The 18,786-nt window shown below is 42.6% G+C and overlaps 1 protein-coding gene across 21 annotated transcripts in view; it reads right to left on the bottom strand.

The window, feature by feature from the left end:
- Positions 1-18,786, bottom strand: part of eya1 (EYA transcriptional coactivator and phosphatase 1) — a 63,121-nt gene that overhangs the window by 5,262 nt on the left and 39,073 nt on the right. For 13 of the 21 annotated variants that reach the window (XM_034862255.1, XM_034862266.1, XM_034862249.1 and 10 more), the window contains 8 exons: positions 15,604-15,686; positions 14,879-15,071; positions 14,238-14,380; positions 13,385-13,468; positions 10,148-10,237; positions 731-789; positions 453-613; positions 135-249 (listed from right to left, as the gene is read on the bottom strand). In XM_034862255.1, the coding sequence (XP_034718146.1) occupies positions 135-249; positions 453-613; positions 731-789; positions 10,148-10,237; positions 13,385-13,468; positions 14,238-14,380; positions 14,879-15,071; positions 15,604-15,686 (928 nt within the window). The remainder of the gene's footprint in view (positions 1-134; positions 250-452; positions 614-730; positions 790-10,147; positions 10,238-13,384; positions 13,469-14,237; positions 14,381-14,878; positions 15,072-15,603; positions 15,687-18,786) is intronic. The other 8 variants (XM_034862256.1, XM_034862267.1, XM_034862254.1 and 5 more) reach the window with 1 other exon arrangement.

The following is an 18,786-nucleotide window of genomic DNA, read 5'->3' as shown; positions in this document are numbered from 1 at the left end:
ACAAAGTCTATCCACAAAAGCATTGGCAATTTATTCAATAGATTGGGAATGTGAAGTTGACTTATTTACACCACATGCAAGTTCATATATGTGCGGTATGGCACTGGGTACAATTTTCCTCACTGGAATCCTACCTTGAGTGGATTAATGTTAGTGCTTTCAGTGCCAGTGTTAACCAGGAGTCCGTCAAGGCTTCAATTTCTGCTCGCAATTGCAACCAGGCTTCCCTTTTGGCTGGGCCCAGCAGACCTGAAACGCAGGGTAACATTGTTTAGGTTGGACCAGCCCTCCAAATACCACTGACATTTTCAAAATTTACTCTGACCAAGTGGTGTGGCATGTGTGCTCTTAGAACACACACATGAACACGCGCACAAATAAGGCATGAACATCTGCAAACTTGTTTCTACTCAACATATCTTTACAGAGCAGCGCTACTTGTTGGGGATTACCTCCGACGTTATTTTTGTAGGTGGTGTAGATTTCTTTTACTCTTCTGTAGCGGAAGGCCAGTTTTCTCATCCAGTCCACGCCTCCCCGCACACCTGTGGCCAGACATAGATTGGCACTGGTCGCCGCCGCGTGGAAACCGTCAGCGCCAAAGTTATACGTACTGAGATGAAGACAAAGAAAGGATCTGTTTGCACAGGCTGGGCCAACGTTGATGCATGCAAACAGCCCAGTTTATTTTGACTACTTGATCAAGAATGAAAGTGTACCAGTGTTGTACCTCAGATCTTGGCCGTTGTCATCGGAGGACACATCGTCGATATGCACCTGGTCACATTCCTGGAACACACAAAACATATATTTTGAGTAACGTAGGATTCACACAATTTTAAAGAAATACTTTTTTTTTTTAAGAGAGGTTTATATCTTGGGAAAAGACAATACCCACATGTTCAAGGTCATTTTTCACAAGAAACAACCTATTTATTTAGGAATTTGTGCTTTGGCTGGACACCTCAGTCTTAATCCCCTTTGCCTTGACTTTTTCTTTACATCCTTTTGAATAAGTTCTCCACATGTTTCTTCCCTGGTGTCCTCACCAGCTCTGTCCAAACAAAATCTAACCTCATCCTCAGTCAGAATGGACTGCTACCACTAGAGGGGTCTAAAGATATGCACGCCCACAGACATTACCAATTAGGTCTCAGTCCAGCAACTCTAAACACTCCCCATGTTGGCTTTTGAACAGCTATGTCTTTGAGTACTGATATATATACATACAGTAGAAATATGCATGTAGGCTAGCTGAGTGTATAAAAAGCCTTGGCACTAATGGTCTGTGCATGTGTCTGTGTAAGAATTGTGTGCATCTCTACACATATGTGCACACTCCTCTTCCCCTTTGGGGGTGCCTGGCTCCTCTTGGAAAGGTAGAGGGATTCTGCAGCTCTGCACTGATTCTGCTGGTACACAGTAACACAATCCAGACTTTCTGGTAAATGTAACCTACTAGAAAAATTGAACCTGATGCTAACCGCCAATGAAATTATGACCTCTGATTGCTGCTGCGCCACACACCAACACAGCCCCGGGGCCAGGCAGCCGGCAAAAGAGTGCAGGAGAAAGCAGACTTAAAATCTGTTATTAGTTTTCCATTTATAGGAGAGCTCTAGTGCCTCGTCCTTCCTCCCCTCTCTCCACCCCCTCAGCCTGCTTGAAATGTGAGGGAGTCCTGCCTTGGCATTCAGATCAACACATTTCACATGGGGCAGAGAAGAGAGACAAGCAAATCTTCTCTTTTGCTAAAACTAGGCCAGTAATTTAGCCAACAGGAGGTTGAGTAATCACCTTGTTAAGAGCAAAAGGTTTTCAAACTCTCAATTTGTTTCAGTCAGCCCAAATCTTGAATGAATAACAGAGTATATTTGATCTCTCTATGAAGTAGTTTAAAGAATTTCTGCAGAAAGCAATAAGTTTAAATTGGTTGTGTAACTGCACAAAATGTTAGTCTCACCTGTTTAAAGTTATGTGCGAAATAATAATTTCTCATGGAAATTGAAACTTGAGGGAAAGAATTCCTCCGGTCTCAAGTATGAAAAATCCCTCCCGATTTTTTAAGCTTTTTAATTAAGTTTCATCCGGCTGTTAAGACACCAAAACACAGAAAGGACTTCCTTGTTTTAAGTCTAATCAAACTGAGGCCAAATGCTGACGTTATTGCATTCCTCTCTAATGCTCGAGCAGGGTAAGGGTAAGGGCTTTGGATTGTAAACCTTTTTTATTTTACTGGTTCCCCTCTGAACAAATTTTTCATCTCCCTGGATTTGTGGGGAAAGGGAGGGGAGTGCGACGTGAGGGAAAAACTCAAACCAGCTGTTCTTTAACAGAATTAAAATCTTGACCCCCAACCCCTGCTCTAATGCAGCCATTCTCTCGCCAAGACTCTCCCAGCAAGCTCCGAGATCCAAAGAGGAAAAGACTTTGACCCTGTGACCCCTCCCCCCTCCTCTCCGGGGCTCCGGCACCCCGATAAGGGGGTGGAAGGGTAGAGAGGTGGAGATGGAGGTGAGCAGCGGGTAAAGGCTAGGGGAGAGAGTCCAAAGTGACCTCACATGGAGAAAGCTCGGAGCTCCGTGTTCCAGAAGATGCACTGCCAATTGGTGATGGGGTGCAGGTAGGGGCTCTTAGCTCTGTTGGTCTAATCTGTTCCCAATCACTCACCAGCAGATCTTACATAGTTGAAGAAAGCAATTTGTATCAGCTTGAAGATCTGCTGCCAACAAACTTGCAGATAATTTATGTTTGCAAACTATCCACTTTTTTTCTCAGAATGTGAACCCAAGCCAGAAGTATTGGTGTGCTTAATTTCTTAAGTAGTAGAGGTATGTCTGTTTGTTTAGAAAAACAAAAACTGCACACTGGGTTAAGCACCTCATAAAGCCTTCTTTCAAAGACCTCCCATTCTGGTGCAAGTGACTAAAATACTTCTATTATCCAGTAATTACCTGTTGATGACGCAGACACAACCAGCCCACTGCAAAGCACTCTTAGTATAGTATTTCCTCATTGAATGCTGTCTCCTGGTACCTTGTTTGAAGACAATAGTTTATATAGTTTGTTCTTCCCCTGCAATGTGTTTCTTTCAGAGTCTGACAGCCAGCATGGATCAAAACAGCTATGTGAGAACAATATTACTCAGCGTGTTAATTATGGGCCTACTAAAGGTGCCAGAGCTCCAACATGACCCGAAAAACATAAATGTCCAAGTAATTACGCCTAACTATAGAAATTATAATTGCTGCCTGATTATGAATGATTTTTAATGGACTTTTCGTAATCCTCAAAGCTAATAAATACATCAAAGCTCAACAAATGTGACGTGGTAAAATTTCAAATGGCCAAGAAAAATACACTGAACCCCTTCCATTTTTTTGTTTCTGCGTGTTTACATAGTTTTTCAATTCTGTAGATATTATAACGCTTAATTAACAGCTGAACCGAGTTCAAGACCTCCACATAAATGCTTGTCTGTGTGTGTGGGTGTGTGTGTGCGTGGGTGTGTCTGTGTGCGTGTGCTGTGAATAAAAAGGAAGGGTGTTATTGGGAGAATGCGCAGACTCCAACAATTACTGTTCCCAGCTGGGGCTGGCATAAACCTCTGCACTGGCTTCCTGGGAGGACTAGGGAAGCTAATAGAGGAGGTGGCTGTGGGTAATGTTGTACAGTAACCCTTACACATACTCATTAGGAGGCACTTCTAAAGGCCTCGTAAACACCACAGAGCCATGGATGGTGCAGGTTCAAGTCAGTTAAGTACAGTCATATAGTTGAAGTGGAGAGAAACACTGGGGGGGGGCAGTTTTTCCTAACTGACAGACTCAGTGGCATTCTAGCATTGTTGGATGAATGGATTATGAAATACCACATAAATAGAACAGATCTTAAAAATGCAAAGTAAACAGAAATCAACTTAACATGTGTCTCACAAAAAAAAAGGAGAAATACATTTGTCAGTTTCATCTTGTGATAAAGTAGCTCATTTATATGCATGAATGACTCATTGGAAAGCATAAAAGAAAAAATAACATACTGCTATTATTTTGTTTGTATAACACTGGCAATAGAATGTCAAGGCTTCAAGATGGTGGCACATTGAGCGGCAGTCAGAGAATTTCTAAGAAACTTTTGAACATGTCTTTTCCCTCGAATCCCCCCCATTCTTTCCTCACCAAGCAAACAGTGGTCTCTCTAAAATCTACAATCACCACTAACTCACACCAGATGTTTCTACTGTACTCAGGAGTGAAGACCCTCCACCAGAAGCCATTGCAATTACTCCTTATACAAACACTATGTCTTTCTGTTAAATTCATCAGTAACTTTGTTTTCTTCTTTTATCTGGGCCATCAAGCAGTCTTTATCTATACAGGAAAGACACCAAAACATTTCACAACAATTGAATACAGGCTTTTTTTTCTGCCTCGGATGCTTCCATCGCTGCATCATTCACTCTCTCTTCCTTTCCCTGTCTCTCTGTCTTTCCACTAGTCTGCTGAAAACTCTTCACTGTGGAGGAAGCTATCAGAGCCCTCTTTGTTCCCTTGGCATCTGTCATTAAGCAATCAGGGATGACGGCCTGAGTCTTCCTGCAGCCCTGGAGAGAGCTCTAAGTGGTGACTGCAACAGTCAGAGGCAGGAAGAAGAAAGACGGGGAAAGTCAGCAATGCATGTTATCAAAATACAGAAAGGGCTGTGCTATCTAAACTTAGAGCTGACTTAGAACTCTAAGACCGGTTTTCCCCATGAAGTTCTAGGTCACTGTCGCATAGACAGCGTCCACTTATTGGATACAAGCTGCCCCACTTTCCCCCCTCTCTCTCTCTCTCTCTCAGGTGAGCTGTTGGGGTGGGGTTGGGTGGTCAAAACCACAGTGTGAGCGATAACAGCAGTCATCACAGCATTCCTTGTGACCCTACAGCCTAATGCCATGTGAAAAAGACTCATCCATGGTTCGCAGGTTCTCAATACCGCCACTGCACCGGCAGTGGCTGTCATCCCCCCCCCCCCCCACTGTCTGTGACCCCCAGCAACTTCCTTCTCCGTTCCCACCACAGGCACCACTGTCAGTGGGGAGGGGGGAAGAAGGAGGGTGCAGAAAGGAGGGGGGCCATGATTACCTGGGGGTCAAACACAGGATGTGGGTAACAAAGGGAGAGTTCTTCAAACCCACTTCATTCCAATCCACAATCTGTGCTTGAACAGCCACGGAATTCAAACAGCGGCGCCAAACAAAGCACAGGTAAAGAGCAGTATATGCTGGTTTTACAAAAATTCACACGATCCGATGGGATCCAGAGGGAGCTCAAGTACGCCTTGCTCAGGAACAGAGTGAATTTTAAGTGGTCTGTAAAGTGCTGCTGTATTGCCTGGAAAAGTTCACCCCATAGGTAAAAAGTGAAAAGAATGAATTAATATGTGTGATGGATGAGCTGCATCTCATAATGTCCCATTTTTGGCAATGCAAGTCCAAACAACATCTGAAGGAGAGTGACAGTAAATGTAATATCAAATCTCACTTGTTCCAGTATTTTTCCTATGCAACACACATATCCATAGAGAAAGGGTTTATTCTTGCCAAGTGGACTGTTGTTTGGACAAATCTGTGCAAGTTTACGCTCTCTTCCTCCACAGACCATTCTGGGCAGGTGCTGTGTCTCCCTTTTTAATTCAGGACAAGAAATCTATTCTTTAATATTATCATTTGTCAACAAACAGTAATGTTATATTTTCCATGCACCCTCAACCTCTATTGGTGCATGAATCGGCTGTGTTAGGATAGTGGGTAAAGGGTTGGGGTGAGGTGGAGCTCTGTGGAGCGAAGATTGACAGGGTGGCTTTGAAACTTCTACTTTCTCTCTGTAGTCTTTCCAAAACACATCAGCGGCCCCGCCTCGAAACGTTATGGAGTTGTGTCAAGGAGCATGACAAAACTGCTGCATCAGTGGCCAGAAAAATGATGAAATACCCACATCAGTGTGTACAGACCTAAAGACGCCCATCTGACAAAATATACTATATATGAAAATAGCCTTTTGTAGTTCACTGTTGCAATTATCTGTTATGATAGTGTTACTGAAATATAAATCAACAGTGTTAATTGGTAGCTGATCAGCTGAATGACTTAATTTCATGATCCAAAGAAAAGCACAGTTGGCATTATATTTCTCCTTACTGGGAATAAAATCTTAAAAATATACTATCAAGGAAAACACCATAAAGCTACCAATCATATGGAATGGCAAGAACAGGATCTGACTCTCTACAGCGAGACATAAAACCAACAGAATGGTTCCACACTAAGAGGCTCTAGAGGGCCATTTCAGCCACTAGGAAAAGGTAACCATGCATTTCACAGAATCTCTCATTAACAGGCAGCCTCTGGGTGAGAGCGACAGAGGACGTTTCAACCCTGCGACTGCAGGCTGGGGGCTGTAAAAGCCAGTCAGCTCACAGTGTCACAGGGTTGCTCCACAGGTGTGTGTGTGTGAGTCTGCTGGAAATTTCCTTAGAGTTTGTACAGTATATATGTGTGTGTAAAGAATTTGCAGCACAACATGTTTAGAGTGCATGTTTGTGTGTGAGAGAGGGTTGCACACAGCATGGAGACATCAGTGGACTAATTCAAAATGTTCCCACCTTTAGAGACCTCTCCCCCTCTCTCTCCCTGTGAGTGGTTTGCCCTCATGCCCTTTATCCTCCAGACAGGGAGGGTTGTTTTCTCACCCAGAGAAGGGGGAGACGGCAGCCCCAGTACCCCACTGAGTAGGGAACACAGGGGGCTCGGCCAGCGAGAGAGAGGCCCCTGGTTCCCACATACCGCTCGGCGTGAGCGTTTGGGCTGCAGCAGCGCACCTACAGTAAACTCACACCCTGAGTCACAGCAGAGCTGTCAGTCTTCCCAGTGAGCTCAGCCTCAGTGGGCTTCATTATACACATCACTACAGACCATCAATTAACTCCACATTCAACCCCATACCCAGCGCTACTAAAATGGTGAAAAAAATGTATTACATTTCAAAAATAATAATATATATATACACACACACACACACACACACACACACACACACACACACACACACACACACACACACACACACACACACACACACACACACACACACACACACACACACACACACACACACACACACACACACACACACACACACACACACACACACACACACACACACACACACACACACACACACACATCTTCTTAGTAATTTAAAAAGTAAAAGTAAACTATTTTAAACAAGTATTAAAAGGTTATTCACTTTGAGTGTAATTCTGAAAAGTAATTAATTGAAAAATAAATACATAATTAAAATTACCTTTCCATTAGGAGGGTGCTGTTGACTAACAAAGATAATGGATTTTGTATTAAGTTTTGCTTTTGATATAACATTGACTATATGTTTGTCTCTGTAGCTATTGAAATACACCTTCTATAGGGAAAATCAACACTGTGGAAATGACATTAATAAGGATTATATTGCCTTGAAAGCATTTTTGAAGAAAAAAATAACAATGGAAAAACAAACAAACCTTTAAAGAGTTGAGTAGCAAATGGTTTGTGCAGGATGATCGATTGAGAAATTTGTGTGTGGTTGGAAGAGGAAGTCTTTTGGGGAGATGCAGTATTTAAGGAACGCACCTTCAATTCTGTCTAACAGTGAATGAAAAAAGAAAGAGCTGATCCAGAATAAGGTTAAAGGAGAAAGAGGGAGACGTAAGGGTGAAACTGATCCCTGTTGACCCCTTCGGCATGCCCTCTTTCTTTTTATGACTTTCCTCTGAATCGTCACTCACCAGCTCTATCAACGTGGTCCAGCCTCCATATACACACACACGACTAGAGCATTGACTATGGCATTGGCAGGCTAAGCTCAGTATTATGCTTATTGTTGTGTCTACAGACCTGTAAACAACATTTGTGCATTCAAAACTGATCATAATTTATCTTAAAAACTAACATTTTAATACAAGCAAAATTATTTAAAAAAGCAACACATACTTTTTCTCTGCTCTATCTCAGTAACCAAATTATTAGATTTAGTTTTGACACTTTAAAGCTTGAGACGTTTTTCCAGCTAAAACTGGAGTCCATATTTAATCTTACTGGCTGGCAGGCCAACAGTGTTAAGACTTAGATGGACCACTCTCTAACTCTCTCTCTCTCTCTCTCTCTCTCTCTCACTCACACACACACACACACACACTTGGGCCACTAACTCTGCACCTGTGTTTCTGCACAGCCTCTGGGGTCTCTCTTTATGGCTTAGACTAAATTAGATGGACCATATGCATTTCTGCACATGCTTAAATACATAACTGCTGCTGGCTGCGGTATTTATAGTTGGACTCTATTTAGCTCTATCTTAGATGGAGGACTGTAAATCAGCAGAAAGGAAACACAACTGGTTCAGCATTGCTAAGAACTGGCACTTAACACTCAGACTGGCCCAGCTCAGTTTAAGGACGAGGAGAGATCAATATGCCTTCAAGAGAATGTCACTCCTCCTCTCTGGTATGATTATTAAGGACAATAATTGCAGCGTCTGCAGAGGTCTTTACATTGGGTGTTCTAAAAGGCAGCAGACCACACATTGCTATTTTAGTCATTATAGTATAGTTTTAGCTGGAAAAAACTCTCAAGCTTTAAAGTGTCAAAACAAAATCTAATAATTTGGTTACTGAGATAGAGCAGAGGAAATATATGCGTTGCATTTTAAAATAATTTTATAAGCAGTCTAAGCTGCCAATTCATCTGTAAACGGTTTCATCACACATGAAAAGAAATCAAAACACAGGACAGATGTTGAGCAAAACCACATTTAAGCGTTGTCACAAAGTGCCATTTTTCCAAATGATTGGGGCACATCTATTAAATAAAGTGCAGCTACAATGGATACTACATGGCCAGGGCATAAGGAAATATTTAAGCAGCCAATTGCAGCCAATTAACTTTGATCACAATGACTGCGTTTGGAATCTCAGTCACTCGTCTGTCTGGGAGAGTATGAACCTTTTCTTTCCCCTTGGGTTTGCTTCATGTAATACAGCCAAACATGGTGGTGAGTAATGATACTTGGCAGACTGGCCACAGATCTCTTCACACTTAAGTATCAAACAAAACATTTCCTCTACTGTGAGGTCAGCAAAAAGCAGGACACTGCGGAAAAGCGCTGGGTCAGTGGGATCAGATTCACTGGGAGAAAGAGACTGAAAGGAGGCAGGGACAAAAATTGCAAAAATCTAAAATTGTGGAGAGACAATCACATAGAAATAGGGTTGAGGGAAATGACATTGAGATAAATTGCTTTGTTTATTGCTAAAATGTGATGAGCACTGATAGTGAGCTAGGTTTGACACCTGGATGCGGAGAGAAAGTAGTGGGTGTGCTTCAAGTCTGTGCATGTGTATATGTATGGACAAATGTGACACACACTTTTCTGTACATACAGTCTGAGCCTATAAGCATCCCTGACCCGCTGGTCTTTCACCCCTCCCCAGAGTAAAGCACTCAGTCATCCCACCACACACACACCTACTTGCACAAACCTCCCTACCCTTGATCCCTCTACTCCTGATCCCCAGGGGCAGATTTTACACTAGCTGTACATTAATCAGGGGGGCAAAGAGGTGTAGGAGGGGAGATGGGGGGGATTTCATGCTGCGACGGAAAGGTCTGTGGTGTAGGTGGACAGCAACACCAAGCACACAGCATGACACACAGGAAGAGCGGCCAAAGAAACACTAGAGCTTGACAAATTGAGCTGGCCGCTATGGTAGTGGGAAGGAGGTGGTGGTGGTGGTAGGCGCAGGGCTGGTGACCCAGGAATGACGGAGACTGACAGTGCATGTAAAATGGTATCCCTTGGGCTCCCAGGTAAAACTTCACTAGTATAGGAGTGATAACTGAGAAACAGGCTACATGCTATGAAACAGTTGTTGCTGCTTTTATGTAATTCTTAATGGACTGTTCTTCCACTTCTGTTGGAATATATACACACACATCTGACCACTAAAACCATCACAAGCTGAACAGTAGACATTTGAGCAGAACAGGAACAGAGTAGAGCTAAAGACAGCTAACAAAAAAAAAGAGAGAAAAACACAAATATAGACGCACCTCCAAGTCGTTAAAGAATAGGTGTGTGTCGGCCAAGTTGAAGATCATTTCTTCCATCCTCAGGCCTAATGATACAGACGTCGGCGGATCCTGGAAAATAGACAAAACCAATTCAATCTAATTAAATTCCTTCTTCTAAATATTGAGGTCATTTTTTCCATCTGAAGAGGTTAATGTGAAACAATAAATAACGCTGTTCCCTGTAAGCCACTCAATTAACACAGAATCCCTTAAAATTCCTCAGCAGGCTATTCCCATAAAAGAAGACATTAGGCGGACTTGAAAGTCTCAGCCTCTGTTTACGACCCTCTGAAAGTGACCAGAATAGTCATCAGAAATGCCACAGACTTGAACGAATGCAGTAAAAGCATGTCTCTTCTCAGGAGGGGTGGTCGATTCAGAAGAGTTGGGGGGGGGGGGGGCCTCATCGTAAATAGCCCATTCTCCACATACTTGTGCTGATGAGTCATCTGATTGCTCTACATAATCCATCCTGCGCAACCACTCAGAGGTGTGCATTAATATTTAAAATAATTAAAATTCAAAATAAATAAATGTTCTGTTCCTGCTGCAGGCATGGCTGCAATTTTTCCTTAAATCATGATCTCTGTCAGTAATGTGACACATGCTGTAATGGTGATAGGGTTGCACTGTCTGTAAGATAATACAGAGACAGGAGTGAACTACATTGTAAATAGTTAATGAGCCTGTGACAATGTGTGTGATTTTCCCTTTAAAAAGATAATACATTTGCAAAAAGTCTTCAGTGCATTTTCACATAAACAAAATATATAAGTGTAATTATTTTATTTTATATTATTGCAAAATTAATCAAAATACTGTCATCAGCAAGCAAAGAGTGAAGGGTGACAATAGCTGTGGAGAAGGATTTTCTGCAGCTGAATGAAACTGCATTAAAGAGAGGAGCAGAAGCAGGGATTACAGAGTTAAACCACCTGAAGACACACCTGAGCTTTTTGCTGATTACCTGTCACACCCCACAATGCTTATGTTTTCACTAAAATGACAGAGGACATACCACACAAGTAGAGCTCAATCCCCACTTCTAGCAGCTTTCTCCTTCCTTTTAACCTCCCAGTTTGAATCAATCTTTCAGTCAGAATTCATCAAAAATAATTACCCTCCCACATCAACAGGCTACCAGCTCCCTCTCCCCAACCCCTGCCGTTGTTGGCTGATTTAGCATTATGGGCTGGTTTGGTGGGAAAAGATGGTGTTCTCCGGTGCAAGTGAATCCTTTCCAATTAAATCTAAACAATCACTCAGTGAGGGAGTTAAGAATACAAGCAGGCCAGAAGGCCAAAGTGCTGCTGCTGTCATTGCTCCAGCACCACCTGTCCTGAGATGTCAGTTCCATCCACAGGGGCGCCAAGTCCCCCCTTCCCTCTGAGCCCCTTACCAATAACAACCCCCCATCCATCCCCACCCACTTTAAGCTCAAGCTCTGGCCAGCCCAATAGCAGCACAGCTGGCCTCAGCCATCAGCTTTATGGGGGTGAGCTGCCTTGATGCCAATTAAAAGAGATGATAAGAGCAGCAGCGTGTTTATGTGTATATGAGAGGGGAAAAAAAGAGAATCAGAGAGAGTTGGTGGGAGGTCACAGTGAGTGAGAGAAAGTGTGGATGTGTGCCTACTCAGATACACATCTATTTATAGTTAGCTCAGAGCAGCTAAGAGGGAAAACTCTTACTGTTAGTAATTTTTTGTTTATGCCACCAAGATGAGGATGACAAACTACAGACCGGAGGGAAGAGAAGGGGTGGCTGTTGGTTTGCTTCACTTTAGTTTACAGATCTATGTTTCTGATCTATGTTCCCTTTTATAATATTGCTTTAAACTGATAGTGTCATGAGAAATGTGCAGAGTAAGAAACAAAGAGAGAACAAAAGAGAAAACCGAGTAAGTGAGAGGGACTCTAACGCCTGTCACATCCTATATGAGCTCTGACGGAACGGGCCCTTATGGAGTCAGGAGTGTTTCCTGTTTCAGAGGAGCACACTGGAGACCCTGTGTATGCATGCTTGCATGTGTGTGTGTGTATGTGGTTGGAGAGTCCCTCATCACTGGGCCACAGCTCCCTAAGCCATAGTTCTCTCTTTACCCAGCATGCAGGGCCGAGAATAAAGTAAATAAACAGTGGAGGGTCGTGGGGCAGCCCTCTTTCACCCCAAAAACAAAACACTGCCCCCATCAACCACCCCCTCATACCAGAACAAAGGCACAGAGCACGGGCTGCAGACGCTAAGCTCTCTGACATATGAGTAGCAATATGTCATTTTTGACTTCAAACCAAAAAACCTTCATAGCCAAAACAACCAGTGATTAGAAATGCTGCCCTACCACAAAAGAAGTTAGGTTTAATTTATCATTATACAAATTGTGAATGTGTGATGAATTGGTTTCAAGATCATCAAATCATTTTTATGTACAGTATATCTAAATGGGAAAATAAGAGTGGGTGATTCACTAAAGGCTGTATAGAACCTATGACCTCAGCAAAACCATGAGAATAGGATTCTGCCTTATTTCCCAAACTGTTTGTTTTGAAAGTTTATATTTGGAGAAGTATGTTACATGGAAAAACAAATAGCAAAGCCTGGAAAAGTAAACTTTTCATATTATAAGCATACAGAGTGACATGGGATGGAAAATAACCTTTCAGTATAGTAATATTAATATATGTTTGTTAAGGTGTATATATACTTATGGCATATATCTTTGTATTTGAATCCTACTTCAGGCAGCTTTAAGAAAATCTCTGTGTTCTTGTTGAAGTTTTGACTGAATTCAATTCATTGGACTCAGTCTCCTGCCAGGGTCTCCAGGGGGATCCCGGTCGGAGAAGGATGGATTGTGAAGCACTTAATTAAACTAACAATGTGGCATTTCTGAAGGAGAAAGGAACACTTAAGATGTGTCAATAGACATCCACTGCAACTGTTGCGAGCCCCTACAGCTGAGCCCCAACCAGCCATGCATAGCTTCAACAGCTGCAAAAAGCAGTCAAATACTTGTCAAGCCTCATTGGACCAATTAAAAAAAAGAAACAATTAAATGTAGATTGAGTTCTGCTCTATTTTCCCAGTAAGATCTCAGTGAAATCTATCATTCGCTAAATGGCCATTCCCCCAGATCCTTTTTTTCTTGTCCTTTTAATGTTAATGCTTGTTTGCGGATATAGTGCACCACTACTGCCACAAACTGATGTCACTCACCCGTCCATATCTGTTGGCATAAGAACCCGTAAGCAAGGAATGGAAAACGATGATTGTTTCATCCAGGTCCCAGATGAAAACTCGCTGGAGAGATGGGGGCGGAGTGGGAAGAAAGAAACAAAGAAAAACAGAGAGAAAAGAGGCAAAATCAATGGTGCACTCTGCAGGGCTGCAAGGTGATCCTCTTGGTCAATAGGCCAGGAGCGTGTATTTGTGCGCCACAGGGACCTGGATCCATTTGCTTGGGTTGGTCACCGCAACAGTTCTCCCACCACTCCACCACACGCTTTCCACCCTCCGCCCTTTACATTAGAGTAATCAATAGTGACAAACTAATTAACTAGATATGTTAACATGCCATGATGTGAGTGCTATAATGGGTGCTATTAACCATGTTTAAATTAATATCATGGTAATGAAGAGCCCAGTCCTCTGAATTTCCAAGAGTTTGTTTTGACATATGACCATACATATCAAGTGTTGTATACAGTAGCTCAAGGTGCAACGATAAAATTGTTAGTCAAAGATGGTGTAGTGTCCTGTCTTTGATGACTAGAATATATAGAGAATATGTATAGAGAATATATACAGTGTGTGTAATTCACTTCAGTGATGACTCACTTTATCACATGCCTTGTTGTTTATTTACAAGGTATACATGAGACCTTAACGTATGTGGGTCATATATTCCACAATTCATCAATAATGCATTTATAGTTAAGGCATGATCTTTAAGAATTAATGCCCATCAAGTGTTAAAGCTGGTGTGGCAGCCATATAGTAAGTGGATTAGTGTCAATGTGCCTCAGACGGGGCGAGGCTGTCTGTCGCCAAGGTAGCAGGCTCACCCTACCTCAAGGTCAGAGTCAGGCGGCGGTGATGGGTTGTTGTTCCTTCTTCCCCGGCCACGTGACTTTCCATCCGAGGCCCGCCGCAATCGATCCGAATCTGAATCTTTAATGGGGGTTGATGGACTGTGGATTGTACTGTACTCTGCTAAAAGGAAGAAAACAAGGAAGAAGGAGAGTATAAAATGAGCGTATCGAAGATGAGCTATTATTTGCTTTTAGCAAAGAAGTGTGAGTGACCATTTGTCTTGATGCAGGGCAGGAAGCTTCCTGGGACATTTTTAGTGATTATGTAGGCCTACAGGTAACAAACGTATCATAAATCAGTTGCAGAACACAGTTACTAAAAGCTATCGTGCTCAATAGTGATTTAATAAACAGCAGCTAATGGGGCACATGTCAAATAGAAATAGCAAAGATGTCATTTATCTAAATTGGACGACGGTGAATGAAATTACATTAAGTTAAAGCCTGATGTCTTTGGTGTTGATTGATGACTATTTGAAATGCAGTCATACAGTATTACTGACTTATGAAGATGCAATCAGGGCTTGATTGCCAGACGAGGCATTAATGTCACATGAAATTATGGGAAACTCTACATATGATTTCAGTTTTAACCTGCGGCCTGTGGTTTGAGTCTTACCTGCAGGGTTCTCTGTGAGGGCCTGGCTGGTAATACCAGTGGGTGGCTCCTGGAGGGTGTAGGTGGTGGTGGTGGAGGGCGTGCTAGGGCTGGTGTTATTACTATTATTAGTCATGTAGGGTGAAGTGTAGGGTGAGCTGTTGTAATACTGAGCATACTGCCCCTGGCCAAAGGCTGGATAACTGGCATAGTCCTGTTAAGAAAAACAGTAGAGAAATGATAAACAGTTAAATACAAAGATAAGCCAAGGAAATAACAAACACAAGATATGTACAATGTGGTGTAAAAGGGGAGATTTAGATCAAAAAGATGGAGAGAGAAAAAGTAGCAGAGCTGAGGAAGAGAAGCAGTAGGTTTGGCAGAGTAATGTGAGATATGCCCTGCACCAGTGTTGCTACTTTACAGTACAGATTCCAAAATATAAATGCAAACACATGTCTGTTCTGTCCTACATCTGGACAACAATCTGTCTTGGGGTTTTTTCTCCCCTTCCTCTGTGGCATAATACATTTGTGTTGGATGAGGTGGAGTAGATAATCCTGCATACAAAGCTTTCGAAATCCTGAGTGATTTATGTTTGAATATGTCACGGATGAAATGTAACATATTGAGTATGCATGTTTCATAAATATTTCCTGGTTTGGAAGAAATCTGCAATTCAAACTTTTATAAACCGATAGCTGCATATTGATACCAGATTATAGCAAAAGGAAGTGCACAGCTACCTGTTGTGTGCTGTTGAAGCCAGTGGAGTTCGTCAAGGAGTTGTTTCCCGGATACAATCCTGACGTTGTTGTGAAAGTACCACCTGTAGGGAAAAATATTACTTTTGAGTTATGTTTACACCATATTTTATCAAACAACGGTATTAAATATGCACATAAATGAAATGGCACATTGTTTCTTTTGTGAAACAGCTACTTGAGGTGGTGAACAGAGGGAGGCCTGAGGAAGCACTCCCAACAATGGCCTTATCTTTCTCCTCTTCCTTCCTTATCAGTGATTGAATCAGGCCTGATGACTGACAGAGGGGGGGCAGAGAAGGGTGAGGGGTGGACAGAACCTGCTTCCAAAGCCGCCCAGGCCCGAACAATGTGAGGAAGACAAGAGACTTTTGTGTGTGAGCTACTGGAGGGTGGCGCGGGGGTGAAGGGGGGTGGATGCAATGGGATGGACCATGAGGGTGCCAGGGGGGTGTGCACGGGCAGTGTAGCGAGACAGAGATGTATAGGGAAGGAGGGTTGAGGTTGCACCTGGGTGGGTTGGCTGCTGACATCCAGCCCCAATGAATATGTATGTTCCTCATTTTACTTGCTCAAAGGATGGTCCTCTTGGTAATTAAATCATTTAAAAAGGGTTGATAGCATCTATTGGCTTAATAATATACATAACATGAGTTATAGAGGAGAGGCACAACGGCAGCCCCCGGGAGCATGACTTCTCTGTTCAGTGGCCATCCACCTGTACCATCATGTCAGGGAAGAGAAACCGCAGGAGGAGCAGCTTATAGGAGATCACAGATTGGTAGAGAAACAGCAGGGTGACAGGGAGAGTATGAGATACCTGTGTATATTAAAGCTACTATAATGCCAATTATTGTGCTTGAGTTCTTTAAATGATCTGTGTGAACAAACTAGTTTTATTGCGCTTAAGCATTTTAATTTGACAAATGTAAGCTTCATAAATGACTAAAAGTTACATAAAATTATGAGGTTCTTGAAAAGGAATAAAACACTTCTTAAATTTGACAAATCATATTGTCCAGAAGCTTAACATTCTTGGACTCAAAATGTTTATAATGCCACCACAACATACAACCAAATAAAAAGCATATCCCTTAAAAGTAAATGTAGGCAAGCAGTTTGCATTTTCAGTGGGAATTCTTTTGACTGCAGCCACAAAAGGCGGGGAAGAGCGGTGAGAATCACAAAGTGCTCAAAGCAAAAGACTGGGATTTTTCAGAGAATTCAGCTGTGAGTAGGGAGCGTTTGATTTGATGCGTTAGAGGAGGCAATCTAAATGCATAGCTTAAAAATTGCATCCACTGAAGTTTAATCCATTGTGAAGGCAGAAATAGTGATTGCAATTATTGTAGAATTATTTACGCAGTTTAGCATTATTCTGCATGCCAATAATATATGTAAACATATACAGTACAACGATAGTAAAGCTTTGAGCAGATGTTGACTTTTTCTACCCAGTAACAGAGGCATGAGATTTAATCTAAGATTGCACCAAAGTGCCATAGCAGTTCTTTACAAATATGACTCCTAGGTTTTATTACTCACTTCTGTTAAATCAAAGACAAATCCCTTCTCCATACATCCACAGGAGACATCAATTAGCACTACCATTGCATTATTTAATAATGCTTCTTTACTTATCACCACAGTGATCCTCCTGTAGCCAAAAAATATCCCGTAGCTTGAGTGAAAACGAAGGGGGTTATAAATGTGATGTTCTTAAATGGGGGCATAATTACACCTTTGTTCCCAGAGACAAACAGAGGGGGTTCCTTTCATCCTCTGGTCATTGGCCCCATCAGGAGGGCCCTCCCACACCGTGACAAACGTGAAACAGCTTTCAGAACAGGGGGGAAGGATCAGGGCAGTGAGGGGGCTTGAAGGATACCGTATGAAAGAAAGCACGAAAAGAGAAGATGTAGTGCAGTGTTTAGCCTGGTCAGTTAAATACCCAGCACTGTGGCCAAAAAAGAGAAACAAATACTTCAAAAACTTCCAAGATTACTAGGATCCACTAATTATTTGTTCAGTTTCTCACTCTCTGCTTTCAGCAATTACACATGCTGCAGATTTTCACATCTTTCTATATCCTGGCCTCTACTGGTTATTTTCATCTGAAGTGTTCTCTCTTTTTGATGCCTGAATGGGAAATTGAAAACTTTTGGTTTTTCCGCAGAAAGTTCAACATCAAGTGAAAGTCTGACAGAACAATAAGACAGAGACAAGAAGGAGTGAGGCTGCGAAGGACAACAAATTAGCCTAATGCACAGTTCAAACAGTCGTAAAAGCTCTCACTGGCAGGGTTTGAAGGTTGCTCTGAGAAGAACAAGGAGCCACATAAAAGCCAAGGGGACCCCCGCTAGCCTATGCAGTTGGGAGTGGTGGGGCTGGTTATAGTAGGGGGAGAAAGACGGGTCTTGTGGTTCCCCAGAGGGCATGTTTTCTCTCCCTCCCCCTGTCCTGTTCCAGTTAGTTCACTCACTCAAGACCAGACATCATCCCTCCCTCCTCTCCTCTCCTCTCCTCCTTCCCTCCTGCCTTCTGGCTCCACAATTGGAAGTCCATTTGCTTTGCATGATCAGTCCCCTCGCCATGGGCTATGTCTATCATCAGTGCACAATATTTGTAGCAGAAGTTTGGATGCCACACTTGGGAATAGGCTATCAAGTCCAGATGGGGCTCTCCTTTTAAAAAGGCAACTGAGGCTTCAGCTTCTTCAGCACGCACGGCCACTGGGACAGAATGCTGGAATCCAATTATTCACCTAATTAGCATCTGCTCAGTCCCACCATCAGCACTATCTCCCTGTCTCTTCACACACCTCTGATGTTTGGGGATTTTCCTAACAATCCATGAGAAGCACTAAATAAACTGCCTAAAAGGATTTTAAAACTAAGATGCACACAACGTGCTGTTCCCCATAAAATTCGGTGCCACAACTTTAGCACAAACTTTGCTCAATGGCATCAGACATGAAAGTAAAGATGTTAAAGCATTAATCAAATCGTCCTCTGAATTGACAGCTGGCCACAGGCTGGTGGCAGGGACACTGACAAGGTGGGGGCGTATCAGATGTGGAAGAAGAGTCTTTGGTTGGACACCCATGCCCTAGGCACCTCGGCCATGCAGATCAATAGGCTAGAATAAATAATGATGATGGTGTGA

This window comes from Etheostoma cragini, chromosome 22, assembly GCF_013103735.1.
Source record: "Etheostoma cragini isolate CJK2018 chromosome 22, CSU_Ecrag_1.0, whole genome shotgun sequence".
Lineage (NCBI taxonomy): Eukaryota > Metazoa > Chordata > Actinopteri > Perciformes > Percidae > Etheostoma > Etheostoma cragini.
This window is presented reverse-complemented; position numbering and strand designations above follow the sequence as displayed.